Source organism: Antrostomus carolinensis, unplaced genomic scaffold (genome assembly GCF_000700745.2).
Source record: "Antrostomus carolinensis isolate BGI_N321 unplaced genomic scaffold, ASM70074v2 scaffold12296, whole genome shotgun sequence".
Taxonomy (NCBI): domain Eukaryota; kingdom Metazoa; phylum Chordata; class Aves; order Caprimulgiformes; family Caprimulgidae; genus Antrostomus; species Antrostomus carolinensis.
In genome coordinates this window covers 8,254-36,070 of record NW_010319925.1, presented here as the reverse complement: position 1 = coordinate 36,070, position 27,817 = coordinate 8,254, and the positions used below count along the sequence as shown (strand labels likewise).

At 46.5% G+C, this 27,817-nt stretch overlaps 1 protein-coding gene across 1 annotated transcript; it reads left to right on the top strand.

The window, feature by feature from the left end:
* LOC104526090 (netrin-4-like) lies at positions 1 to 27,817 on the top strand. The gene is given in 9 exon segments (XM_010169446.2): positions 1 to 239; positions 241 to 412; positions 11,804 to 11,930; positions 13,408 to 13,596; positions 19,849 to 20,065; positions 20,779 to 20,891; positions 22,344 to 22,412; positions 24,234 to 24,404; positions 27,681 to 27,817. Coding segments are annotated over 9 exon segments (1,434 nt in total).

Sequence of the window (27,817 nt, the reverse complement as noted above, 5' to 3'; positions counted from 1 at the left end):
ATGGGGGGTCACTTTGTGGACACCAGGATGGATTTGTATTTGCTTCTCCCATCGCTTGCAGAGGGGGAAGAGCACGACAAGAGCCCTGTGAGGCTGGCTGACATCCTCCTTTCCACTTCCTTGCTGTGTTTCTCTGCCCAGGTGATATACCGAGCCCTGTCACCGCCTTATGCCGTGGAAGACCCGTACAGCGCAGAAGCCCAGGCACAGCTGAAGATCACCAACCTGCGGGTGCGGCTGACAGGGCTGCCCCTGCCTCCCAGCCCCCCAGCCTCCGCAGCCCCCGCCGCCCCTGCACTACGCCATCTATGACTTCATCGTGAAGGGCAGCTGCTTCTGCAATGGCCATGCTGACCACTGCGTCCCTGTCAACGGATTCAAGCCCGTCAAAGCAGCTGGTGTTTTCCATGTGGTATGTACATGCATCCAACAATGTCTGCGCTGCAGGAAAGCCGAGTCTTAAAATTTAATAGAAGGGATGATAGTATAGAGTATGGTATAGGTCCAAGGATGCCGTATTTGACATGTGACACCCTGAATTCCAAGCACAGTGAGCAAAAGTGGTCATTACACAGAAGGTGATGTCCATGTAGGGCTGAAGCGCTGGGCTTCCCTTGGTGCCTTGGTGTGAGGTTCACCAGGACTCTCATCCTTCAAGGGTGCTCCACAGTAATTTATTTATTTCAGGTGAATCCTTAAAAAAAAAAATAAAACAAACCTGACTGCTGACTCCATTCTTCCTCCAGACACTAACTCTCAGTAACACAATATCTAGAAGACAACTAAAAGATGGTAAATGCAGGGCATTTTAAAGACAGAGAGGGAGGAGAGCTTCCTTGAATGTACTAGGGATCTTGTGACGGCCATTGCTTATGGAGGATCCTCAAATACCGGGTTGGCTCCTGAACTGGGAGGCAGGAGAGCTGGCATTTGCCTCTCACTCCCAGGCTTTCCATTGCAATTTGCAATACCTTTCTATGGATGAAAACCCTGTGCTCCAGTTTTGAGGGGACTCCCATCACAAGAGCTCTGGGCTCAAATCCCTCGGCCCTGACCAAGACCTCAACCCCAGTCCTCCCACATCATAGAGAAGCGAGAGTCCCTAATGCATTGGGGAGGTGATGGGCACAGCAGCGGACAACGTCTCAGATGCCTGTGGCACGGCACGACATCCCTGCACCCTGCCAGCCCAGGGACACCCTGGTCTCACTGCCCCAAACACATCTTGTCCTTTCTGCCTGTCTTGGTTGCCTCTGAAAGTGCTGGCTTTGCTGGCAGAGGAGCGGTGGGGAAAGCCAGGGCAGTCAAACATAATCTGATGAATAGTACTAGAAAGGGAAAGATCATAAAAAAACCATAAGGCAGTTACTTGAGGTAAGGAGGTCTGGCATCTATCCAACTCTTTGGGGAGCTCTCATTTCACTTAAATTATGGTCTCAGACACGAAGCAGACAGCGTGCATGTTTCCATTCTAATAGAGCTAGTCTTGCAACAGCTTGAAAATATACTGATTTGAAGTTCTGTTCAGTCAGTCAGCGCTATGATTGATAAGGCTGTTACAAGTAGTGCTGCTCTGCTTTCCACAGGTGTTCCCTGAGCGAAAGTCTTTGAAAGGAGCTGTTTGCTCAGGATTATTTCAGTGAGATACAATTGCACAGGAGCGTAACCCAGAGCACTGCTGAGAGTTGTAACAGAGCCTGCAGCCAAATATGCTTCCGGTACGGCTCTAGCCTATGGAAACCATAGTGCGCAAGTAACAGGTGGTGCTGTAGGAAGGAATCAAGTGCCAAAACTGCACTGAACACCAAAGCAAGAAATAGCAACAAGCGCCTGCACCAGCCCTGAGGGGACTGGAAATTTGACTCCAGTTATAAATGTCTATGTGGCAGGAGTCCCAAAAGTGATGTTTCTGCAGTGAGACTGACTCATCTCACTGTGCCTTACAGCTTATTCTGTGTGTCCCATAAGGGATGTACCGGTGTAGGGGCGATGTAGCCCCACGGTGTGCAGGGAGGGTCAGGGAATGCTAAGATACTTACTCTCCCAATACCATTTTTTCCACCATAGGACTGGGGCAGCTGGGGCTGAGCCCAGTCCATGCCAGGCTCCTGTCTGGCACAAGGCTACTGCAATTCGGGGGCTGTGGTGGCACCCCACTTGTGCGTACCAGGCTGGGGATTTGCCAGTGCATTGCTTCAGGATGGGAGAAGAGGATTATTTCCAAGATGATAGCAAGACATGTTTGTGAATGAGCAGAAAAGGGGCAGAAGATTGCAGGGTCTATGGCTGATTAGCTGGAAATAGTCAGAGAAACTTCTGAAAAGAGAGTAGAATTTCAGAGAGGGAATGTTTTTGTACATTTCACCTGAAAAAGTCATATAAAAGATTATTCTGAAGAATTCAGAATTCAGTCATTCAAGTGTGAGATGGGGACTTTAGTCTTGTCTTTATGTAACTGTATCTATAGGAAGTTTTAGCAGAACCCCCACTGTAAAATGGAGGACTGCAAAAACTGGGAAGCACATTACCATTTCACAATATGTTTATAAAATCTGGCTCTGGTTTTATGCTTATTTAGATGAGAGCACTCCTGAAGAATATCCCTTGAGTTAGAGAGTTAACATCAAAATTCAAGCAAGTTTATGATCCTTAAAAAAACCCCAAAACTTTTCAAAAACTCAGAGACTCATAGAATCATAGAATGGTATGGGTTGGAAGGGACTTGGAGAAGGAAGGGGTCAACAAGGCGTTCCAGGAACCTCCTGGACTGTTTAAGCCCTGCTGTGTTGTCCTTCCAACAGATATCAGAGTGTTTGAAGTCTTCCATGAGGACCAGGGCTTGTGACCATGAGGCTGCTCCTGTCTGCCTATAGATGGCCTCATCTGCTCCGTCTTCCTGGTTGGGTGGCCTGTAGCTGACCCCCACTGTAATGTCACCTGTTCTTGTCCTCCCTCTGATCCCGACCCATAAGTTCTCAGTCAAGTCCTCATCCATCCCCAGGCAGAGCTCCATTCACTCCAGCTGGTTGTTGACATAGAGGGCAACACCCCCTCCTCATCTCCCCTGCATGTCCTTCCTGAAGAGCCTGCATCCTTCCAATCCAGCACTCCAGTCATGGGAGCCATCCCACCATGTCTCTGTGATGCCAGTCAGGTCATAGCCCTGCAGGTGCGCACACATCTCCAACTCCTCTTGTTTATTCCCCATGCTGTGTGCATTTGAGTAGAGGCATGTAAGCTGGGCCTCCAATGAAGCTGACCTACTGGCTGGAGGGGCTGGAATTCTATTGTGCCGCTCCTCTGGTGCTCTCCTGTCTACCTGTGATCCTTCTCCAGGCTCTGGGTGTCTGTAAAAAGAGTACGTGCAAGTTTTCTGAACCCCCTACTTAGTCGCAGCCCACAGGCAAAATCCTAACTGCAGGCTCAGTTTCAGTCCCTGTTTGGCCAGCAGAAGACCCAGATGTGATATATATTTGTTTTTTCTTGGGCTGCCCTGGGCAGTAAGCCGGGGTGTCCTGGCAGCGCTGGGCATAGCTGCTGCATCTCGGGCAGAACTCGCAAAGCGACCAGAAGCATTTCAGCCATCTCACCCAGAGCGCGTCTGACAAAGCCACACAGGGACGCGCGGGTGCTGGCGGCTGCTGCTTAGGCAGGTTTGGTGCAGGGGCTTGACTCAGGGGGCCAGGATGCTCCACTGAGCTTGGGACAGTGGCCCAGCTCACTGCCACAGCTTTTCTCCCATGGAATGCATTTCTTCTCAAGGGCTGGGACATCGTGTGCTGGGAATCTGATAGTTTTGAAGGAAAATATTCTGAATGGCTGCAGGGAGGCTAGAAGTCCAGCCCAGCCAAGAGATAACACTGACCAGGGACATCCTTGGGGTGTGGCGGTGGGATGCAAACAGGGTTGCTCCATGGACAATGAGGGGCTCCTTCCACCCCAGCAGAAGCAGCTCTAGCTCTGTTCACTGAGGTGGAATAACCTCCGTTTTGATTCCTCTGAGTTAGATGAGAGCAAAGGTGGACGTCACAAAGTCCAAACATTTGCTGTAAGAAAAAAAATATTTCACATTAGCCCCAACAGCAAAAAGCAATAGGCAGGGCCTGAGAAGAGAAGAGGTTTGTTTCTGTGCCCTCACCACTGTCCAGCTGCAAAACTCTCAGTGATGCTCCTCTCTGTGGTGGTCGCTGTGTGGGTACCACAGAGCAAAGCTTGTCAGCGATTCCCCTGCCCACCCTTTCTCCTAAAGGAGAAAAGAATTTATGTAGGAAACTCTGGATTTATTTGAGCACCAGAAATGCCTTGTCAAACTTTAGGTGAATTCTGAATATACAGGTGGGGCTCCTGCTCTAGGGGAGCTTATCTCTCCATAAGCTGCAGGGGAAGCCTACAGAGAGGAACTGGCTGCCTTCCAATGATGGCAAGGGCTGCTCCTTATGGGTAGTATGATCCTGACTGTCCCTTGTTATACACTTGTGTGCAACAGGCAGCTGTCAAGGTGACACAGATACTTTTCCTTCTCTTCTTCACTTCTCCCAAATTTATTCAAAGGGTCACTACCCAAACCTCATCAACAACAGCCCAATGCATGACCAAGAAAAGATGTGCGTGGACAAACACACCTCACACTGTACCATGCAAAGCAGTTGGGTCAGTTTGTGACCTGCGTTACATGATGAAACATGTGTGAGTAGAGAAATGGATTCACAGACACACAAGAACCCTCCTGATCTTCAGTGGCCATGAGAAGACTCTTCTTTCAGCTGCTGTGATGCATAGGAGCTTCTCACCCCTTGCCAGTACCTCTGTCATAGAGCTATTACAGTGTATGCTTGGCCCCTTACCGGCTAAAACATCCCCATGGCCTGCTTGCCACTGCGGCAAGAGTTGTGAAAGAGGAGATCAGCCTAGGAATAGGTAGGATCTTGTAGTTTAGGACTCCAAAGTGGGGAAAGAAAACCCAGAGGTACCTCACCTGGGCTGTGCAGTTCTGTCTCAAGGTGAGGGCAGGAATTAATCCGTCCCAGAGATTCCTTGGCCCTCCCTGCCTGCAGAATCCTGCAACAGCTACATGGTTTCCATTGTTGGCCTGAGTCATCCATGTTAGAGGGCTGTGTCCTTGCTGGGGCTTCCTGCTTTTATCTCTATGAGATGAAATCCCATTATCAATTGATGACTTCATTATCTCATTGATAATCCAGTATTATCAACTATCTAATATTTCTCACTCTTTCTTTCTTTCTTTCCTTTCCTGCACTCCAACTAGTGCAGCCCTGTCTGGATGTCTTTCACCTGCATTGAATAGAGTGAGAAGAAAGGAGCGGGTCTGGTTTTGTTCTTCCTTTTGTTCACTTTTTCTCTCTATGACATTTTAAATAATGGGATACAGCAGCTATCTTTACTTAGAAGAAAGAAAATGGGAAACTAAAATGTAGGCATGAAGAAGCTTCAACAGTCTTAAGACATGCGCCCAGAGTGGTCTGGTGTGATGCTGCTGCCATACTGAAATGGCAGCTTCTTTAATAGTCCAAGGTGCTGTTTCAGTGTAAGTCAAGGACTTTTCCATGAACTGTGCCTTATTTTCTAGGCTGAACAGACAAACCAGTTCATGAACTTGATTAGTAGATGCATCTGCACTTGATTTCTGGCAGCTGCCTGACAATGAGGTACCAAACCCCAAGTATACCTCACCTAATTTAAGGCATGCATTTCATGTACCCAAGTTAGCCAGCTGATCTCCCCAGGCTCCTTCCATAGTTATAAAGGGGTGAGGGGGGATATGCTATGGTTGGGATCCCAGGCAGACTGAGCTACCATGCTAAAGCACTTCTGTGTAGTCGGGCAGGGTGAATATTCCTCTCCCTTCCCATGTGGCCAAGCCGGTGGCTGTTATAAATTAGTATTGTGCTACTGACATCAAAAGATGCTGAAGGTCTTCTCCAGCATCACTGAGAAAAGCCTATTGTATGAGGAATTTAAAAAAAACCACCAGACAGCCCCCACACCCTGGACAACAAGCTTTGTATTCTTTCACAAGAACAAGATAGGAGATGAGAATTTTCTCATGCATAAATTTGGTTGTCTAGTGCTTTGGGAAAGAATACCTCCCCGCGTGCTGACAGCAGCCAGTAGGCATTGGTTCTAAAATTGGCACAGTGGCTCAAGCACAACACAGTTTAAAAGCTATCACCAGAGACTCAGCATGAATGCTGTGATTTTCCTTTGGGCTGATAGCACGCCCATTTTCCAATAAAGTGAAAAAAAAAATAGAGAAAATACAATTTTAGCAGTTCCAAGAAAGAAACTCTGTTAAAAGCAGTTGTCCTTCCCAGCTATTTAACCTATTTACTCTATCAGGTCTTTGGAAGGTTGATTTTCTTTTAGTAGTGCGTTTGTCTTGGACTCTATATAGTGGGTAAATTTTTGCAATATAAAACAATTCAAAACAGGTGACTGAAAGCATTTTTCCCTCGACACAGCATTTCTTTCTCACTTCCCAACATTTTGGAACATGATAAATAGGGGGGGAAAGTATTTTATAGGATTGAACTAAAGAAAAAACCCCATGTATTTGCAATCTGAAAGGAAGTGCTGGAAAGTTACAGTTGAGCAACAAAAGGCTCTGGAAGGAAGCATGCCTTAGCAACTGTCTTTGTGTAGTGAAATCAGTCGCTCGTTTATCTTACAGAAGTCAACTTTTGTAATGCTGTTTGCATTGTGCCCTCTAATGACTGACATTGCGACAGGGGCTGTCAAGCTAAGAAGGGAAACAGTGTGAAAGTGAACTGGGATGTAAAGACCCCATGACAAAATGAAAAATGGTATGAGAAGGATTTGCTGCTTAAATGAGTCAAAAGCTGTGTGGATGCTTAAAGTGGTGAGACATACTGGGAATTGTGTTTGTGTATTTAGTGATGCTCCAGAATGACCCGAGTGGGTATGGCTTACATTTAAATGAAAATCAAGGTAAATGGAAAGGGAGGAAAAAATGTACTCTTTTTTTTGGGGTTGCATTCTGCCTTCAGAAAGGTGCTGAGACTCTGGAGAAATCCCTGAGGCCAGGTACATAATTTCCTCGCTCTACCTTGGGTTCTAGCAGAGCTGCTCCGGGCTGCTCTCCAGCACGATGGGGAATTTACAGGGCATCACAGTCTTGCATCTGGCCCTCCTACAGCCCTTATGGGCATTAATTTTGACCATAAGTTAAAAAAAATACCAACATTCTGTTGGATGTTTTTCACTTCTCTTTTCCTTCTGTTACCCCTTCTTGTCCTGTCTTTCTCCTGTTTTCAGCTGTCACACTATTTCTTTACAACTAAAAAAATACCTGTCTGCCTATGGGTTGCAAGAAAGGGCTTGCTAATATTCACTTCTTTTGTTGTTTCCAATGCATAAAAATCTTTTCTGTCATGTTGGAATTAGGTAGAAGAAAAAAGAGATTTTCTTCAGTGGGATAAAGCTAGCATGAAGAGATGTTCAAAGCAGAGCTGTTTTGGGCCGTAATCATTATTATGCTATTGAAAGAGAATAAATACAGCAGCCTAAGGCAAGCACGTAGTTCTGACTTTCATTAAATTTCTGGAAAAAAGGAATAGGGAAAAAAAGGTATTAACTAAACAGTTGCACTGAGAAACAAGTTATCAAAGAGCCCATTTCTCTCCCCTCTCTCAGCTGAGACTGGCCATTTGGCTGTTTGTCTTGTTCATTAGCAGGTCTGCACCTCGCTCTGCCTGGCTGAGAGGGCTTGGGGCCACCGTGGGACCTGGGGGGACCTTGTAGAGGCAGAGTTTTCTTGGGGTGCAGCCTGTTTGAGTAGCTCAGCACCACGGGAACTGGGAACCCGGCTGCCTTTTCTAAAGCTTACTCCCAGAGACTGGAGCTTAGGTGACTACATCCAATGCAGGAGCGGGGCCAGCCGGACTGTCACATCCTGTGCCCCCATGGTTGCTCACCCAAACATGAATTCTGCTGAGATGACGAGTCCTTGCAGCAAGAGCAAGTGGGGGTGCACAGGTTTGCAAAGTGTGCTTGTCAGGCTGGGCTACTGAACGGCCATCCCAGCCCACACCGAGCTGAGCGGAGGGGGTGCAGGACCCATAGTGGGATGTGTGCTTGGGAGGGAGCATCTGATGAAGGTGATGACACATCTGGTTGTGATAAACCCTAGAGGAAAGGAGACCATGAAGCAGTGCCCTTATGATAAGGACTGGGAAGGTGTGGCTCCTCCTGACCCAGGCTGCTACAGCACTCACTGAGCGGTCATCACTGGCCCTAGGAGCAGGTCTCCAGCCCTGCCAAGCCCGTTGAGGAGCCTGCACCCATGGACCTCTGTGCTAGTCCTGCGCTTGCCAGTGTGCAGAAGTCAGAATGGTACCATTCTTTTATTTTCTAAGCTTTTCAGCCAGACTCTTTGTTTCCTTCCTCCCAGGTGCATCATACCTTTACAAGCAATCAATAGGAGGAGTGCCATGCCCTCCTCTGCCTCAGGAGCTCTCTAAACACCTGCTGACTTGATTTTCACCATCTCCAAATTTGGCTTTTTTTCAGTGCCCCTCGTGAAGAGCCTGCAAATCTGCTGTTGCTGCAGCAGGATGAAACACTCCATCACAGACTTCTTAATTATTTTTTTAAGTTAGAAAAACATCTTTCTTTAGCATTCACGTACAGATTAAGAAGTTGACACACAGCTATTCACTGGTTTACTTATTAGCTCTGCATGCCAAATTAATGGCTGCACATCAGGTCTTGGGATATCCATCCTCCTCTGGTTTATTTTCACCCACCTCCCCCTATCTGGCAATGCGGCATGCTCTATTATACAGTACTTGGGCTTTCAAAAAATGCAGGCTCTTATGCCTTGGGACTGTGAATGCTCCTCGGCGGGGAGTTTTGCCTTGCTCTCTGCTGGTGTCTTGAGATGCTTAATCCTTTGAGGGTTTCTTAGGTGCTGCTGTGTTTCAGAGCTGTATATTATTAATGCTAAGCAGCTGCTGGCTGATTGATTGAGTCCCCACTGATTCTTTGTGCAGCTTTGGCAAGGGGGGAGCTGACTTTGAGGGGTGAGGCTGCAGGCTGTGGGCACAGGCAGGGGGAATATGCATCCCCACAGTAATCCCAAGAGTCCTTGTGTCTGAGATATACCCCTGTTGGAGAGTTTTCTCCCATGTCCTTCTTACATCATGATCGCCAAGGGACCACTTAGTCTTGACCATGGCACCCTCTGGCTCCCTCAGGTCACCTTCCCCTCTTGATCACGCACATCCCAGGTCTGGTGGGTCCTTCTAGCCTAAGAGCCATGACTGTCTGGCGAGGAACAAGCTGAAAGATTTCCCTGGCCGCAAATGTGGTTCAGGCTACTACAGCCTGTGTAGCCCTAACCACTCAATGGCCAGAACACTTGCAAGAAACCCCAACCAAAAATGGCATCAAAGAGTTAGGGCTTCATCAAAACCACCAGAAGATGATCACATGACTAATACAAGTTCAACCAATTTCTGTTTCCATGCAGGTGGATGTATTTAAATGTAGGCGAAGTAGCTCTGTAACATTGGTTTGTTTGTGGACTCTGCCTAAAAAATATAGAAGAAAGAGACATTTTATTTGCAGTGTTGATTTAGGAAAGCAAGGCATCTGAGAGTTTGAAGAACATTTTGTAGGTGGTAGCAAAAATGAAAATACGAAAACACAAGACACACTTTGAGAACTAAATATTCCCTCTGCAAATGTGTTTTGTTTGTTTTCTATTTGCTTCTCATTCTTTTCAAACATTAGCACACATTTAAGCACATATCAATACGATAAGCCAGACAGACCAACTCGTATCTGCGGTGAGACCAGCTGATATCTGCAATGAGGCCAAAATACCACAGAAAGCGATGTTATCTTAGTGTTTGTGCTTTAGCTTAGGTGCTTGTGCATTCTGTCTGACTCTGTCTGTATCTGTCCATTGCTTACACAGTCTAGTTGTTGTATTATATTTTGCTTCATCCTGCTTTGATGATCCAGACATTTTAATAAGGCAGGAAGGGATCACTTGAAAAGTTTTCAAAAGATTTTGCTACTTGCATTGCTGCTGAAGGGGCACCATGGTGTGGCGAGGCACCACTCAGCTTGTGTTTCAGCAAGGTCTTTTTAAGGATCTTCAAGGTTAATTTTGAAGTTTTATCTGTATCGGTAACATCTGATCCCTGTGAAATAGCAGCTGAAATCTATTACTTAAAAAAAAAAAAAAAAAGAAAAGAAAAAAGAAAAGGAAAGGAAAGTCATCTTTAGCCAGGAGTTGTGTGTGGTGCGTATGTGTGCATTTACGTAACAAACAGGAGCTGTTTACAACGTGCTCAAGGTCCTCTTCTGTTCTGTTTACTAGTTGGATTTTTCACAGGAACCTTTTTCGTGGCAGGTCTCAGCAGCAAGCCATACCGTTAAGAACAGCACACTTGTAAAACCACAAGTTAAACAGAGTGGGAAGCAGCATTTTCCAGTAGCAGTGGAAGCCATGCCCCAGCTCCGGGTCGGATCACCAGCTACCCCAACCACCCTGTGTTGCTCCCAGTGCTGAAAGCAGCTGGTGGCTGGTGCAGGTCCCCAGCTCCATTGGTTTTATAGCCAACCTGTGGCATGAGCACATGGCCACACTGAGGTCTCTGGCTCGTTACTGAGCAGCAGGAGAAGCTGAACCACACTCAGATTATCACCTTTTCTCTATCACTTTCCTCACAACCGGTGAAGGAAGGGGCACCAGGGTGTGGTGAGGCACCGCTCAGCTTGTGTTTCAGCAAACGCAGGATGCTGGTCCTACCTTGAGCCTGGCCATGAATCGGACATCTGGAGAGACTTGCAGCTGAAAATACTCCTAGTAAAACTGTATTTGAAAGCAAAACTTCAAGCAGAGTAAAGCTGCAAGCACAGACAGCCACCGAAATAGCTATGGTAGGTAGTGGCCCGCCACATTCCACGGGAAAGGCAGGGCCTTCAGCCTTGCTGGCACAGCCACACTACTTCAGAGCTTGATTTTATTGCATCTAGGGGCTGCCAGGCTGCTCTTGCCCCCTGGCTACGTCCTGTTTTCTTTGCATTTGCCAACAGTGCAAGTAATGCCAGAGGCTGACGGGGCAGCTGGCACCAAATGTGCTACACTGGCTTTTCATCTCTAATTACCCGCTTACAGTAGGCTGTCTAGCTGTTAAATTCTCTATCTGTCATGAACATGTCTGAGTATAGTCACTCATGGTCCTTGTGCTGTCCTTGGTTCTTTCTTTGTGGGGCAAAAATTCTGCCTAGGATGAGAAGATATCTATGTTTCAGGGATTTGAATTTCTTCTTTCTTGTACTCATTTATGTTGATGACGGCTGGGCACACAGAGCTGGGAGCTGAGGTTGTGGGTGCTGTTCCTGCAGTACTGCAAAGGTGTATTCATGTTTGGAAGGGAGAAAAAGAGAAAGGTTTTACAGTGTTTCCCAAGGATGCTTTGAATCTTGGCTTTTTTAAATCTCTCCTGGAAATTCATGCTGCAGCTGGAAACTCTCTGCTTAAGATCCTTTTAGATCTCAAAAAATAAAAAAGGTATGATTATACAATACCATGACATGCAGATCCACAAATACTAATCTAACTGAAAGTGTACCTGCAGGATATTTGCCTTTGACTGAACCAGACATAAAGGCAGACATCATGCTAGCCCTCTTTCTGATCTGTGTAATAGCATCTAGCTGGTGCAGTATGTCCTGTACATGGGCATTGCTCATGGCCAGGAGACTCTCTGGGCTTTGCTGTGGGTGATCCTTGCTCTCTTTTCCTTACTAGGTCCATGGGAAATGCATGTGCAAGCACAACACAGCAGGGTCCCACTGCCAGCACTGCGCCCCACTCTACAATGACCAGCCTTGGCAGGCTGCCGACGGCAAAACCGGAGCCCCCAAAGAGTGTCAGTGTAAGTAGCCAGCCAGGAACAGTGTCTCCAGAGCCTCTGCCAGAGTGAAACACCTCCTCCTTGTGTGCCTTTCTCCTGCGTTTCCAAGAGGCAGCAGATACTGAGGTGGTGGGTAGGCGCTTGAGAAGCAGCTTAGCAAGTGGAGAGCCAATGCTGTGCTCCTGCCCAGCACCCACCGCAGGTTTGTATGGCAGCAATGGGCCTGTGTGCCCAGCCCCTCACTTGGAAATCCTCACAAACCCTGTTGTCTGTTCATTTGGCCTTTCTGTGGGACCCAAGTACAGCTCCTTGACATACGGTCTTGTGCAGCAGGCAGACTGCAGCCTGCCACGGTGCCTTGGAGGTGATGGGGGACCAGCTTTGTCCCTTCAGTGGGCACCACTGACGAGCATGTTTACAGGAGATAAGCCTTCTGCTGCTGGACATGGGCTGTGCTCACCCCCTGGGCACTGGGGTCAGGAGGAGCTGCGGGCTCCGAGGAGATTTGAGGATTACTTCTGCAGCACTGGGGAGGGATGCTCGGCATGAGAGCAGGCTGCAGGGGACTGCAGAGGCCACAGGGCAATCTGCTTCAGTTAACAGCAGCCGTCTAGCCAGAAAGGGGCTGGGGATTAACTGCAGCACCCCAGAAAGGTTTGCAGGCATGCTGAGTGCCATCCTGCTGAGGCTATGACGCTATCAATACTTAAGCTAGCATCAGCCTGCCTGTGTGGCCTGCGGTCACACCTGCAGCAGTATGGATGTTCCCCAAGGGAATGACAGTGAATCCCTGCTTCCACCAGCAACATTTGATGAGCAGGGGTTGAAACAGATCACAGAATCATAGAATGGTTTGGGTGGGAAGGGACCTTAAAGATCATCTAGTTCCAACCCCCTGCCATGAGCACAGACACCTTCCACTAGATCAGGTTGCTCAAAGCAGCATCCATCCTGGCCTTGAATGCTTCCAGGGAAGGGGCAACACTTCCATGGAGGGGGAAAGATCGCACTTGGCCGCTGACTTCAGGCGTGCAGGCATCCAGGCTTGTTCCACTGCCAGCACAGGGAAAGGAGGATGCTCGGCCTCTCTCACACGTCTCTCCTCTACCCGCCTTTTCCCTCCGTCAGATGCAAGGAGCATCCTTACAGCGCCTGCCTGGCAGATGCTATATGGGACACTGGTGATTGCTAAAGCAGGGAGGGAAGGATCCTGCCCCAGCAGGACCAGTGAATGTTTGAGGTCTCCTTGTGCCCACCTGACCATGTTGCTGCCATTGTACTGGAAATAAAAGAGTTAAATAAATTATTTTTTCTTAAATGTCACATTTAGACATTGGGAAGTGTGGATGAAAATGTGATGATACTTCATACATTTGAATGAATATTAGGTCAGGTCTCCTATTCCAAAACATGGTTTGGTTTTTTGTGTCTGTTTTCTATAAATCAGCTTCTTTCACTGCCTTAATGAGTCTTTCTGTTCCCTTGGTCTTTGTCTTAGCGTGCAAGTGTAATGGGCATGCTGACACTTGTCATTTTGACATGGATGCGTGGCTGGCATCAGGCAATCGCAGCGGCGGCGTCTGCGACAACTGTCAGCACAACACGGAAGGGCAGCACTGCCAACGCTGCAAGCCGGGCTTCTACCGGGACCTCAGGAGGCCGTTCTCTGCCCCAGATGCCTGCAAACGTAAGTCAGTGACCTCTTACTAGTAAAGTGCCTCCCAAGCAGGGGGGTCTCGAAGGAATGGTGAGATCTCCTGCCCCTCCTTGAAGCAATCTTGCTTCAGTGGAGGACAGGGAACTCTTTGAATTCCCTTTTTGATGCTGTTTGCAAAAAGCAATGGTGCAGTTTTCAGGGCAAAAGCCTGCAGATGCTGTTGACAAATGTATCCCAAGCATCCCTGTAGCTTGAGGGCAGGGGAAGAGATATGATTCATTGACTTTCTCTTGCTATTTTTGGAGAGCAAAAGCTGCATCATGTTTGCAAGTTCTCCTTGTTTGGTGATTGCTGCAACCTCAGAAATGGGGTGCTTCAGCCAACAGGCCTGCAGCTGATAAACAGCATCACCCACCAGTGTGTGTGCACAGCAGTAACAGGTGGGCATGGAGGGAGAAATGGGAACACAAGTTAAGTGATATTCCAGAATACGTGACACCAAGGAGGCCAGGCCAAAGGCAATGACTTGGCCACATGTGAAATTAAATATTTCCCAAGCAAAAGCAGTGATTCAAAAGCCACGTTCCTCAGGGACTGCTGTGAGGATGGTGACTCACCATGAGGGACTCTGGATCCCCAAACCACGCTGAGCACATTACACTGGTCAGCTAAATACAGGATGCAGGCATGCTCTCCACGCTGCGCCTACATCCACTCACCAGCTTCACCAAATTTCTCTTCACTGACCCAAATCTGGAGGAGGACCTTCATGGGTGTCAGAAAAAACTCCAAGTGACTGCCTGCTCGTGTCATTTGAGGGGACACTGAGCATATCTCTCTCCTCCAAAGGAGAAATACCTGCATTTAAAGGAAGATAAACCCTTCTGGGGTGGGGAGCTGCACCCCAGGCTGGGACAGTGTGTGCGGTTTCACTTTTGTCTGTGGGGTTGGATTTGGGAACAACCACTTTTATCCCACTCCCTTGCTGTTCATCATCCTCATGAGACTTCTGGCTGTCCCACCAGCCTGTCACAGAAGTCCTCCTCCTCTCCACCTTTCACTTGTTGCAAGGAAGAGCAGCAACAGCTGAACTGCCTGTTTTACAACACTAATTCTCTTTATGAAATTGGCCACAGTTCTCCATTACTTGTGTAAATAATTACTTCACTGCTGTAGTATGTACACAAATTTGTTTTTTTAAATAGTGAATTTAATGACTTTTTAAAGTTCCTTTACCTATTTGTGTACATCAAAGTTCCAAATCTCCTCCTCTGAAACATTAGATACTTTCCCTCTGTAATTATTGACAGAACTTAGGCAACGAACTTTTGCTTTGGAGTCTCTTTAGTAAAAAAACAGGTTTAAATCTTGCACTTAGACCCAAAGCAGGGGTTTGAGGATTTTTTCCTAACTCATGGGTTCTGCCTTGATGATTAAAAACCAAAACAAAATAAAACACAAACAATTGGATTAATTGAATCTTGGTTGATAATGCAGGACAAAAGACTAAAATAAATTCTGTATGAGACCCTCAAGCTCCTAAATGAGCTTTTACTGGGGTTGTGCTGCCTTCACTGGGTTTGTAATTCCTCCTGCTCTTTACGTGCCAGCTCGCATCAGGGAAGAGCATGCACTTTTCCGAGGCCATTGAAGCCAAGTCAGCCTTTGGCACTGATTTGAATGCAGTCTCCTGGACACCTAAAAATAACACTCTTCACCTTGGAGGTTGTAGGACTGGCCACCATCTCCTGTGACATCTGATGCAGCCCATCAAGGAGATGGAGTTTCACAAGGGACCCATTGTAGGGTTTTCCTGGTGCCAAAACGCCCGGTTCAAATCCTGTGGCTGTTTGGAGAGTCTGAGAGGAAGTCAGATGGCACCTCCTGGGCTGGCCAGCACAGAGCCTCCTTCCTTGTAAAACCAGATGGAAACAGAGGTCTTGGGACCTGCAAAACAGCCACGCCTCAAAGGGAGGGCTGCCAACAGTGTGCGTGTGCCTGTGTGCAAGTTAGACCAGCACTAATGAAGTCAGGCATTACATCACATCATTAGCTATATGTTAGCCAAATCCCAGGGCACTCGAGTAAAAAGTTTCTCTCAGCCCTTTTGGGCAGGAGGAGGCTATGGAGCTGAGATGATTAATGGGTATTTTTTGTTGACATACGCCGATGCTCGGTCCTCTTCTCTTTCTGCATTCATCTCTAAATCACTGGCCTGTGGCATTCCACTTTCCGCATTTTTTCCCCCAGAAAAAGTGTGTCTGACATAAAGACTATAAATTTGTTTCCGTTACTCTTTATTGCAACAGTCCAGCGTCTTTATAGATCACTATGTATTCATGAACTCTGGTATTTAAAGGACAAAGGTAAAATACATTTGACAAGAACTGTAAGATAGCCTTGAGTACAGTGAGAAAAAGTCTTCATTTATTTACCTTCTGCATTATGTACATCTACTTTGTTACTCTTTTTTTGGGGGGGGGTATTTATGAATTACAGAGCATTACTCGAGCATCTCAGGGAGACAACTTTCCCTGGCGTAAACAGGGTTCCACAAAAATGTGGGGATTATCTGAATGCTTTCCTTTCAGAGACCTTATTGCTGCAAACACGCAGATTATTTTTCTCTGGGCTTTCCAAACCCTTCCAAGTACTCTCCTCCCTAAGATCCCTTCACCATTTCCCTTCTGGTCTCCTGCTGCCGGGGCTCCTCCCTGCACCCAGGGACCCGGCATCTCATGGGGCAGCCCAGCAGCTTGCAGGGCCGTAGCAAATGACTAATGACTGTTAAATTAAATTATAGAAGACCAATTACAGCCTATGCCTGGCCCATTTCCAAAGGCCGTGCCATGGTCTGCAATAACAAGGGATGTGCGTGGTGCCCTGTTAGTCTTTCCGGGAAGGCCACAGCGTTGCCTGCTTGCTTCTGGCTTCAAGACACCGTTATTGCTCAACCCCGGGGTAGCACTGAAAATTTAAAAATACCAAGGTCAAAGTAAATAAAGGAGTTGTTAAGCCGTAATCTTTAAGGATACTTTAAAGATTCTTGTAGGCGAAGAGCGTATATAATATTTGCTCAGAAGTAGGTGTGTACCTGATAAAGTGAGACGTTCTACCATTTAAAACAGCAATCTGATGCCTTTTCCCCCCTGCCATACCTATCGGTCCTTTCATTTATGTCCCTCACAAATTTTTAAGCCTCAGCTACAGTATAATTGCAGACAATAAATCGGGTTTTATAATTGCCAAGTTTATTTTTGCTGTTCTACTGTAGATTTTTGAGGGTAAATATTTGTCACTTCCAAAGGTTAGCTGGCAGCTAAAGAAACCACAACAGTATCACCAATCCAAGGCGGGGAAATCCAGCTCCGCCAGAGTCCCACTCACTGGGTTTTGATCCCAATCAGCACATGTAAGGCTGGGACAGGCGGCTGTTAATTCATATGTGTGTGTAAGTCACGTGCAAGATACTGCTGTGTAGTACAAGGTGGTAAATTGGCATTTTAACAATGCTGCTTACAAATGGAAAAGAAAGCAAAAAGGTTAAACTTGTGGAAGGTTTCTCTTGGTCCCAGGCTAGTCGAGCCCAGCCAGCCCTTCTCTCACTAGAGCCCCTTGGCCATGGAAACCCCTAGCCTCCCTGGTGGGGTGGCCACGGCACATGATACCAGCACTGTCCTGAGGCCATGCACTGAGAACCTCATGCTCTGCGCCTGAGTATCCACCACAGTGTCCACCCAGCACTGTCTGTAGGTGCTTTCTCTGCTGCTCAGCTGCTCCTCTCAGCTTCCTGGAGGTGGGTCCCCTACTACCTGTGCTACAGTGAGGTACAGATTGTGTGGAAGGAGGAAAACGGAGTTTAAAACTGACACTGAACACAGCACCCCATGAGGGAGCAGTAGCTGCAGCTGCCAAATGTTGTATAAACAGTCCTGAAGTCCTTTTCCTCCTGCCATTGCCACAGTATGGAAGCACTTGGTCCTGTTTTCATGCATTTCTTTCAAAGTCGGTACAATGCGCTCACATTTGAGCTCTAGAGTCTCATTTCTGTACTTGGTGTGAAGTGATGGATGGGCTGCACTTTATGTCTCTGCATTGCTCAGCACATTCCCACTGTAGCACGTTACAAATGTTTGCCGTGTTGGAAATATGCCACCCATAGCATCCAGATTAATGCCATTTAGTGTCATCTTGGGCCTCCACCCAGGATGCAAGACCAAAATTCTCTGGCCGCTAATGGAAAGCAGGTCAGTGCCTTGGTAACTCATAGGGGAGCAGCCAGGAAGGATGGGGTCCATGCAGGTGGGTACGCAGCCTTTACAACACATCTCTTTGCAGCTTTTATTAAAAAGTATAGCCAATTACATTCTCATTTTTAATTGCCTACAAGCTTTCTGCTGTATTTTTCGTAACAGCCTTTGTAAATTTAATATTCTTGCCTCACCATGGTGTTGCCACTGCCATTAAATTTTCCATTTGGAAAAAATTGTGCTAAAACATTGTCTAAAACATGAAAAGCTCCAACCCCAATAGGGCTGGGTGTAAAACTCAGCTGAAACCTGACCAAAACAGGACCAAATCTCTCTCTGAGCAGTGGGTTTAGCTCACTGACTGCAGGAGAATAGAAGAGCTTTAAGTGCTTGATGTTTTCCCTGAAGGGGCTGAGGAATGCCAGAAATACCCCACATCTAGTAGGAAAAGAGCATTTGGCTACATGTGTCAGGTGTAAAACACTTCACAGACTTCAGGAGAAAGGTATGTGAGTCTCGATGAGTGCTGTTGAAAACTATGCTATTAAAGGTACCAGAGTTCACTGCCTGCAGCTAGTTATGCAGTTTGTGGAGAGGCTTTCTAATCTTTTAATTTTATATAATTATATTTGTTTGGGAATGGAAAGGGTGGGGAAAATATGGAGATTACTTTGTCAAAGATTTTGGAATTGTAATCGCCTCTTAAGTTAACTGCCAATATTAATCTAGCCTTTAATATTTTGAAATGACACTCCAGGTATGTCAAATCCCTGAAACCGCAAAAATGTTGTCAGAGCAAAATCAAATATATGTGCACAGCGATAAGTATTTTAAGAGAAAGAAAGGTTGTGTTGCATGCAGTGGCTTTTCTGCTTTATTGCCTTCACAGTTGAAAAAAAAAATGAAACAAAACACAACAAAATTTGTATTAGAATTTGGAGAAAATTTTCCCTCCAAATGAAATTTTCTCAGTAAATCTAGTTTTTATGTAAACAGAGTTTTAGGCAAAAGTCTTTCAGCAGGGAATTTTTTGCCATAATGCACAAGGCTGACTGTAACACATCCTGGTCAGAGAACCAAACCCTGAGGGAAGGACAGCATGAGTCACCTGGCTACTGGTCCTGCACTGTGCTGCCTGCTGATGTGCCAAACGGCCAGAGGTTTGGCTCACACTTTTGATAACCGTATTTCTGATCATTTAAAAGATTAACATCTCTGGAGGAAAAATGATTGTAGTCTTGCAACAGACACAAATTACATTTATACAAAAGAAAAATCCTAGAATAGGCAAGGAAAACTTCACACCACCGATCTTAGGGCATCCTTTCTGATTTGTGAGAATGGCCATTTCTCCCAGTGTGTCCCAGTGTGCTCCCAGTGCATCCTTCTGCTGAAAGGGGCTGTGGGGGAGGAAAAAAAGAGCAGCCAGTGTTTCTGACATGCACTCTGCAAACCCGTGTCCCAAGTATATGTAAAAGCATATCTCTGAGCCATCGGTGTCCTCATTCTTTTTTTTTTTTTTTTTTAATGTTTTGAAATGATGGCTTTAAAAGAAAAGCAGAGACTGAGGGGTCCTTTTTGCTCAGCCTCCACTTTAATTAGAATGACCATTCTGTGGGTTTTTTCAACCTCCTGGATGCAAGACAGTTGTTATTACTTTAGAAAGCAATTATGCTCTGATTCATTTTTGCAATGAAGCACCCACAGCTGCTTAAACATCACTGTGAGCCAGGCACATCCCTGGGTACTTGGCTGGACTGGACTCCAAATGCTATAAGGAAAGTAATAAAGGCCTGTTTGGCAAAACATAATGTGAAACCAGGGTAGGCTGACTAATTAAATAGCTCACAACAGTTGAAGTCATATGGTTTCTGAAAGGAGATTCTGGTCAGACTTACTTGGATGAGAGGACAAAAAAGACCATCACTGTCCCTAGGCAGAGCAGTGAGTTCAAAGGCATCTCCTGCGCCTTTGTCCCACAGAGCTTTTGCACTCACAGATGCTCTCTCTTCCCCCACTGTGTCCCCTGCAGCTTGCTCCTGCCACCCCCTGGGATCAGCCACACTCCCCCTGGGCCCTCACACCTTCTGCGACCCCAGCACCGGTGACTGCCCCTGCAAGCCCGGCGTGGCGGGGCCCCGCTGCGACCACTGCCTCCCCGGTTACTGGGGCTTCGGTGCCTACGGCTGCCGCCCCTGCGACTGCGCCCGCAGCTGCGACCCCCGCACCGGTGACTGCCTTAGCAGCAGGTAAGTTGAGGTGTCTTGGTCACTCCTCCCAGCCTCAGCAGTCCCCCCACAATCTCCATCCCAGGGAAGGCACTGCTCTGACCTGATTTATGCATTGCACACAGTCTGAAAAATATCTGTTGTATAAAATACTTGGGGTTTGGTATGGTCAGGAATTGAGGATGGAGCGGGAGCTGAGGCTGCAGTTCATTTGGGTGCCTGGCACACTATGGCAGGGCACTGGTGAGGCTGGATTATTGGCTCTCAGTGCTGGTGTTAATGCATGGGGTATTTTCCATAACCTTCACTGTTGCTTCCTCTCCATGAGCAAAATGTGACCCTTGGGAAGATCTGAGAGAGAGGGGACCACAGAGTTAATATTGTTGCTGTTACAACTCAGCTTGCATTGAATGCGCTGGACTTAGAGTCAGGCTCTGACTTTTAGAAGACAGCACATTTTAATAATATCCCACTCTCCAGATCTTATATGTTGCTTTTCTTTACCATACTGGGGATGTTTATAGCATATAAATCCCTATAATGCATTTTGAACCCAAAATGGATTCATGACCCACTCTGACAATACTTAGCCTGTTCACTTTCCAAAACTGCCCTTTGCATTTAACACTAGCAAGACATGCAGTTACGTTGTGCCTGGAGGACGGGTTGGTAGTGGCCCTGCTTTACACCAGCTCCAGGAGGAAGGCTGACCATCTCCCCTTTCCCTCCAACAGCTCGGACGTGACCTGGCATCATGAAGCACCTCCTTTCCAGGCGGTGCTCAATGACAGCGAGCCCACCTGGGGCTGGGAGGACGAGCAGGGCTTCTCGGCACTCCGGCACTCAGGTAGGACTGTGGCTTCACACGTTCCCCTGCCCCATCCCTCCTGCCAGCAGCCAGCATGGATATAGTCTTCTGCACTGGCTTGTAATTAGCGCAGAATTAGTGCAGTGACCCGGCGGTTGCAGGAGGGGATGGACCTTCCCCCGTTAATGTCCTGTGCAACCACCTTCTTCCCCAACACAAGCTGGAGGAGCCTTATGACTCATCCCATCAATGTGAGGACATGCAAACCCGTTAGGCAGATCACAGAATCACAGAACTGCCTAGACTGGAAAAGATCTTTAAGATCATCGATTCCAATCATTAACCTCACACTGACAATTCCCAGACTAAACCATGTCCCTGAGGACTATGTCAAGATGACTCTTAAATACCTCCAGGGATGAGGACTCCACCACTGCCCTGGTCAACCCATTCCAATGCCTGATAGCCCTTTCAGTAAAGAAATTCTTCCTAATATCCAATCTGAACTTCCCTTGGCACAACTTGAGGCCTTTCCTCTTGTCCTATCAGATGCTCCACACTGAAAGCCTGCACGCAGCATTTAGCTGTTGGTAAGGCAATAGTTGCTTGAATTTCCAGCCCCAGCTCCAAATTTCAAGGTTGAACATTCTCTTTGTTTTGTCTATCATGTTTTAAATGTATCTTTGTATCCACTAGAGCTACTACATGTTGGACAAACCAGCAACATTATTTAGAGGGTGGATTTTGCCACTTCATGTGCAGGGAATTGGAAATTTCCAAATAAAAGTGTATTTCCCTGATACCCACAATAATTGTGGCACCAGTTGCAGCTTACGATGCAATTCAAGATTGCCTAGCATTTCAGCTATGGCTTCAGCTGGGCAAGTTATTTCCCACCCAGTCTGGAGGAGGCGAGTGTTGTGTGAGGTTGCTGTGAGGCAGTTTGTCCCTGCAGCACAGTGTCAAGCTGTCCTCCCTTGCAATCGCTGCATGCAAGCAGGCAAGCGTCATTTCCTGCATTTTCAGAAAGCAGCATGATAAAATCTTGAAGATACAATAATTGAGTTAATTGAGGGGAAAGCTCCATCATTTGTCTGGGCAACTTCATTTTAAAGGTAAATAAGTATATCACGTTATTCTTGTTCTAAGATCACGGAAGTCATTAATCTGCCTTAACCTCTGCAACATTTCCTTTTAAAATTTTGTCTGGTACATTACGGTGTGGAAAATACCACGGGGAGAGACATGCGTGTTATTTGAATCCCAAGGCAAAAGAATAAGGCCTTTGTTTCCCTTCTCTTCAAAATGTAAACAAGGAATAATTGCCCTTGGACTAAGATTGTATATTCAGCCTGGATCTGAAAATAGGGCTTTTTTTGCGTGGGGCTTCTGGACCACATGAAAACCTTTGGCAGGTCCCAGGCTCTGCCCATGAAGGATCCCATCTTTAAAGTACAATCCACAACCGTTTGCTTCCTTCTCTTTCCCCAGGTAAATGCGAATGTAAAGAGCAAGTTTTAGGGAATTCCAAGGTCTTCTGTGGGATGAAGTACACCTACGGTGAGTTTTGGGTGAGGTGGCAGGGGTGTAAAGGGAGGTGCCGCGAGGCAGTACAAGAGTGTAAAGCATGAGAGGTGCTGCTGTGTGCAACGCTCCATCTCTGCAAACCCATGGGCTGCTTAGTCTGGGGGCAGATCTTTGACCTTTCTAAAATGTATAGATATGGTGCCAAGTCAAGGTGGGTGAAGCATCTTGCTCTGTTACCCACCTCTCTTTCTACTAAAATACTTTTGTGCCAAAAGCCTGGGAGGACAAGAGCTGGAAGGGTGCCCAAGAGGTTGTCTAGGTCCAAGACAGACTGGAAATCACTGTCACCAAAAATGGGTCACTAAAATTCTCTTTGTAGACCAGGTGTCCCAAGAACGGTCTAGAAATCAATAAATCTGAATTACATTGAATATAAGGAGGAGCAGTGATCAACACACAAGCCATCACATGGAGAAAACTGCTCTGGCAGCTACTGGGAGCTTCCCCCCGTCAATAAAGTTCAAAACTCATTGCTGTTGCAATGGAGTGATATATATTATCTATGTGTCTATTGGATTTACATGAATGAGAGAAGCACTTTTTTTCCCAAGACCTCTCTGGTGTGTGACAGTGAACTGCCTCCTTCATACCGCAGCAGAGCAAGGAATGCTCTGTGTAGCACTCCCTTCCTTCACAGTCTTTCAGGGGTCTCTTGCACCTGTTTCATCTCGCACTGAAGCTGAAAATGCACGGCGAGATAACCCCAACCTCTGCAGGCTGTGGAGCAACGTACAAAGGGAAGTTCAAGGGGCCGCCAGCTGTTGAAATATAGTCCTGGCTTAGCAATGTTAGGAAAAAATCTGATTCTGCTTTGCCTTGCTCCCTGGCCGCGATAGTGACCGTGTTTAATCTTGCGAAAGATAAGAAATAAAAAAAAAAGTAACAAAAACCCTAAGTTCATAAATCTTATCTAAAGTGCACTCAGGCTTCCCACCCTTTCATCACTCAACATGCAAAGGTATCAGCTAAACTGAAGAGACAGATGAATTATGGGGTTCACAATCAGCTTCAGGAGGCCATACAGTAGGAGGAGAGGTTTTCCTCAGCTTCCTAACATGCAGAGCTGAATGAAGCACCACCATACAGTGACACCTACCAGTGCAGCTATCAGCATGGTCAGGGGAGGCTTGTGCGTGGGACCTGAGCCCTCAGCCTCCACCGCGCAGGGGCTCAGCAAGTGGGATACCAGGTGGCAGGAGTGTGCCTGTAGGTGTCTGTGAGCTCTAAATACTCCGCAGTTTGCCTCAGTCCCTACCAATTTCTTAGTCTCCATCATTGCATTTGGATTTGGTGGTTCTGCAAAGCAAGACGACCAACAGCAGAAGTGCTCACCAGGGTGGGGACAGCCCTTCACGACCCTGCCTGCTGCCTGGCCTGCCTGGGCCAAGGCTGGCAAAGCCTCCAGGTCCATCTCTAAAATAAAGGCTTGCTGCTTGATTTCCAAAAGTGCTAAGGAAGCCTCAGTCTTTGCTGAGCTGCAGGGGAAAATGGTGCCCTCACAAGTTTTGAAAAATCAGGTATTGGACCTCTCCTGCTGCCCACGTGGCATGTCCAGGAGCCATGGCCAAATCAACCAGCAGCGTTCCTGCCCATGGGTGTGGGGATGTATGTGCTCCCCCAGCAGCTGTGCTGACCCTGGGCTCCCCAGCAAGGAGCATCAGGCTAACTCCACTGTAACAAAGTGATTGTCCTCACTGCTTCACCCAGTCACCTGCCTTAGACAAAAAAAGACAAACAAAACAGACTATTGTAAATATTTTATGTATTCCTGGGTTTGAATTTGTGTCTTCCCAGTAATCAAGACAAAGATCTTGTCAGCTCATGACAAAGGCTCCCATGCAGAAGTCAGTGTGAAGATCAAGAAAGTTTTGAAATCTACAAAGCTGAAGATCCTTCGGGGCAAGAGGACACTCTACCCTGAATCCTGGACTAACAGAGGCTGCACTTGTCCCATCCTCAATCCCGGTAGGTTTGATTCCCAGAGGATTACATCTCCACCATGTTTACATAGATTTCATTCCCACCCCTCTGTCCCCTCAAGCCAATGAGCTGATATTGCAGCCCAGTGTTGATTAAACTATTGGCTATTACATCATTTAAATTCCAACAGCAATCTCCTTCAAATTTGAATTTTGTGGAGAAAAACTTGGTTCAATCTATAGACTTTCAGACATAAAGTTCTCTTTATGAAGTATAATTAACAGTCTTACAGCTTTACCAGTCTAAGTCTGTTCCCAGGGGGAGGGAGGTGTGCCTATCACACCACAACTACATGACGTATTTTTTCAAAACTAACACTAATTTGAATCCACAAAAACGCATTTAAATCTGAGTCATGATATTGTACTGAAGTTCGAATCTAAACTCAAGGGCAGACATCTCTTTGAAAGTAACACTATTTTGCATCTACAAGATTTGGAAGAGATTCTCTAATGCAGTGAGAAGGCAGCTGTGGCTTCACAATTTTTTCTCATTTTCTTTCACTGAAATGGAGTATAACCAGTGATGGCTAAACAGTGCATGTAGTCTCTGCCACAGACAAGGAGATGCAGACTCAGGCTTTTCTTCAACAGAGCAAAACTAAGCTCCAACTAACAAACCTTTCTTTACAACTCTGAGATAAACCAACAGGTACCAACTAATTCAGATAAAGGGCTTTCTTTTGTGAGGCGCACACTTGGAAATCACCGATCGAAATGTCGATGTCAGTGCTGAGACATCCTTCACGCACGCAGCATTAGGAACTTCCTTTGGGAGGAAAGGGCTGTTTGCAAGGCTGGATCATGCAGGAAGGTTATTAATTGATGAGGTGTTTGCAGTCTTCTTTCATCTCCACCGGAGTGACCATCTTTGGCTTTGAAGGCAAGCTGCCGTAGTCAGGAAGTCTTGTCAGGTGCCAGGGTCACATGAATCAGCAGTGTTAGGCAGAACTTTATGGTTTAAGCGCAGTAAGACTTTGGCTATTGGTAAAACATCATAAATCTCTAATTAAATAGATACAGCTGGTTTATTTTTCCATATGCAAAGAAAACTCAAGCAAGAGAGCCCAGATGCAGCTGCCTTAATATGAACCTGGAAGAACACCATGAAAGCTGTCAGACATCGAGCGTGCAGGGCAGCCCCGCATCTGACACCCAGCTTTGTGACCCCACTAACTTCAGGGGAGCTTCACTGATTTTCCCCAGCAGAGGAAAAGACAGCGATAATTACAGAACTGATGAAGATCACTTGGATATCAGTGAAAGGGTGGAGGTGCAGTTGTTTTTAGGGACAAGGCAGGCATTTGACACATCCTGAGGTGTTACCGCCTTGCCAGCTCTCATTATTTACCCTGCAAAGTTGGGTATTGTCTTGAAATGCAGCTGCTGGTGTGCCATGAATATAAATTGATCTCAGCTTTCATGTTGGAAAGAAGTTGTGAAGTTTGGTCCTAATGGGAAACTTGAAAACATCAACTGAGTGCATCTTTAAGAATCAATAATTTCAAAGTGAAAAAAAAAAATTCCCAGATATTTTTAAAAATTTCATTATTTTCTTCAGCTACCACATTCATTTCTGAATGGTTGGCAATGCTATATTAGCAGATTTAACCCTCTCTCAGAGTAAGAGCTTATGACCTCCAGATGAATAAACCAAAACCAACCAGATAAAAAGCCAAGCTGACATAAAACAATATCCTGACACATAGCTATAATGGAAATGACATCTCCCAAAAACATAGAGGAGATCAAATATAAAAATAAAAGAAGATAAGACATATTTTTATTCTGTTTCACTACGCTAAAGGGATACCAAAAGGAGGGTAGTTTCTTAAAGGTTCTGGCAAGAAATAAAAACTCCAAGCATTTATGAAATCTCCATGGGCTGCTTTCAGGTGATAAATGTGCTTAAGTTTCTGTGAGGGGATATTCACTACCCTTGCACACCTTCCCCTCCACACATAACCACAGAGGCAGGCTGGACTTCTGGGGGGACACTGAGCTGAAAGGTTTAAAGGTCTCAACCATCTGCAAGGGAACAGGAGCCCCTTCCCCTCCTTGGCTCTGCCAAGCATGGACACAAACAAGCAGAGAGCTGCCTGCCAGCAGTGCAGGGCAAAACACACAGCCTCAAGTCCTGACTTGCAGCATCTCAGTTATTTGATTCATTTTAATTTTACACTTCTGTAACATCAGGTTGAAAATCAAGAAGGCCCTACTGAATCAGCAACCACGGCAATGCTTGCTCTCTGAGGGTGCATGCCACATTTCTCTCTCAAGGGAGAAAAGTTTAGGAGCCCTTGAAAACTGATGTTTACAACAGCAGGATTGACATGGCCAAAACTAATGTCTTGCAAAGGGTGATACTGCCATACACATATCCTGTGTTTACTTGCCAGAAGAGAGGATGTGTGTGCCCAAAAACTCGGATGAAGTAGATAACAAATTGTATTGAATTAAACAAAAACATACTTGACCTTTGACTAGGGGACACTGTCCCTTTATTCTGAACTACAAAATGAAAACACAAGAAAACATGAGGAGACTCCCTGCTGTGGCCAGGATGGAGCAGGGCAACTGAGGGCACTGGGGGAGACTCATCTCCCCCGGGCTGGTGTGTATCGCCACATGGTGCTCCTCAGACCAGTGTTAGGGGGAGGGGGCATGGGGTGGGGGGCTCTCACGCTTGCTGGTACCCCAAGCATGCTGCAGCAGGATGCTGGCCCCAGGCTCCTCCTGCCACAGGAGGGATTATCCTCCTTCTTACTCCATTTATGGCACGTTCATGTCCCATTTAGGCTGTAGGGATCCATGGCAGTGTTTCTTTAGCTAATTCGACCCAAAGGGCTGTCCTGCGCTGTCATTGCTGGAATGTGCTGAACCAACCGATTTCCAGGCCCAGGTATATTCAGAGAGGGTTGAGGCAGGTGGCTGCCACATAAAGGTAATAGCAGTTCACAAACAATGTACAAAAGCTTGTAGTGCAGTCCCCAGACCTCAGCTTCCATTTCTATTTAGAAGCCAACAAAATCAAAGTTTGTATGCTGCATGTCACTGACAGATGTGCCAGAGAGGTCATTTTTTTCCTTACATACAGATAGAGGTATAGATATACAGACATATGAGAGAATCAATACGTGTAAATATTTCTTTGTATAAGTGCTTTTTCATACAGGACTGGATTTCCAGACTGACTTTGCAGTGTCAATAGGCCTCTTGAGCGTAGTGCTGTGCTATCCCTGACCGCTTTGCTGGTTTGCAGGCTTGGAGTACCTCGTGGCAGGACACGAGGATGTCCGAACAGGCAGACTCATCGTCAACATGAAAAGTTTTGTCCATCAGTGGAAGTCGGCTCTCGGAAGAAAGGTCCTGGAGATTTTGAAAAGAGACTGCAACTAG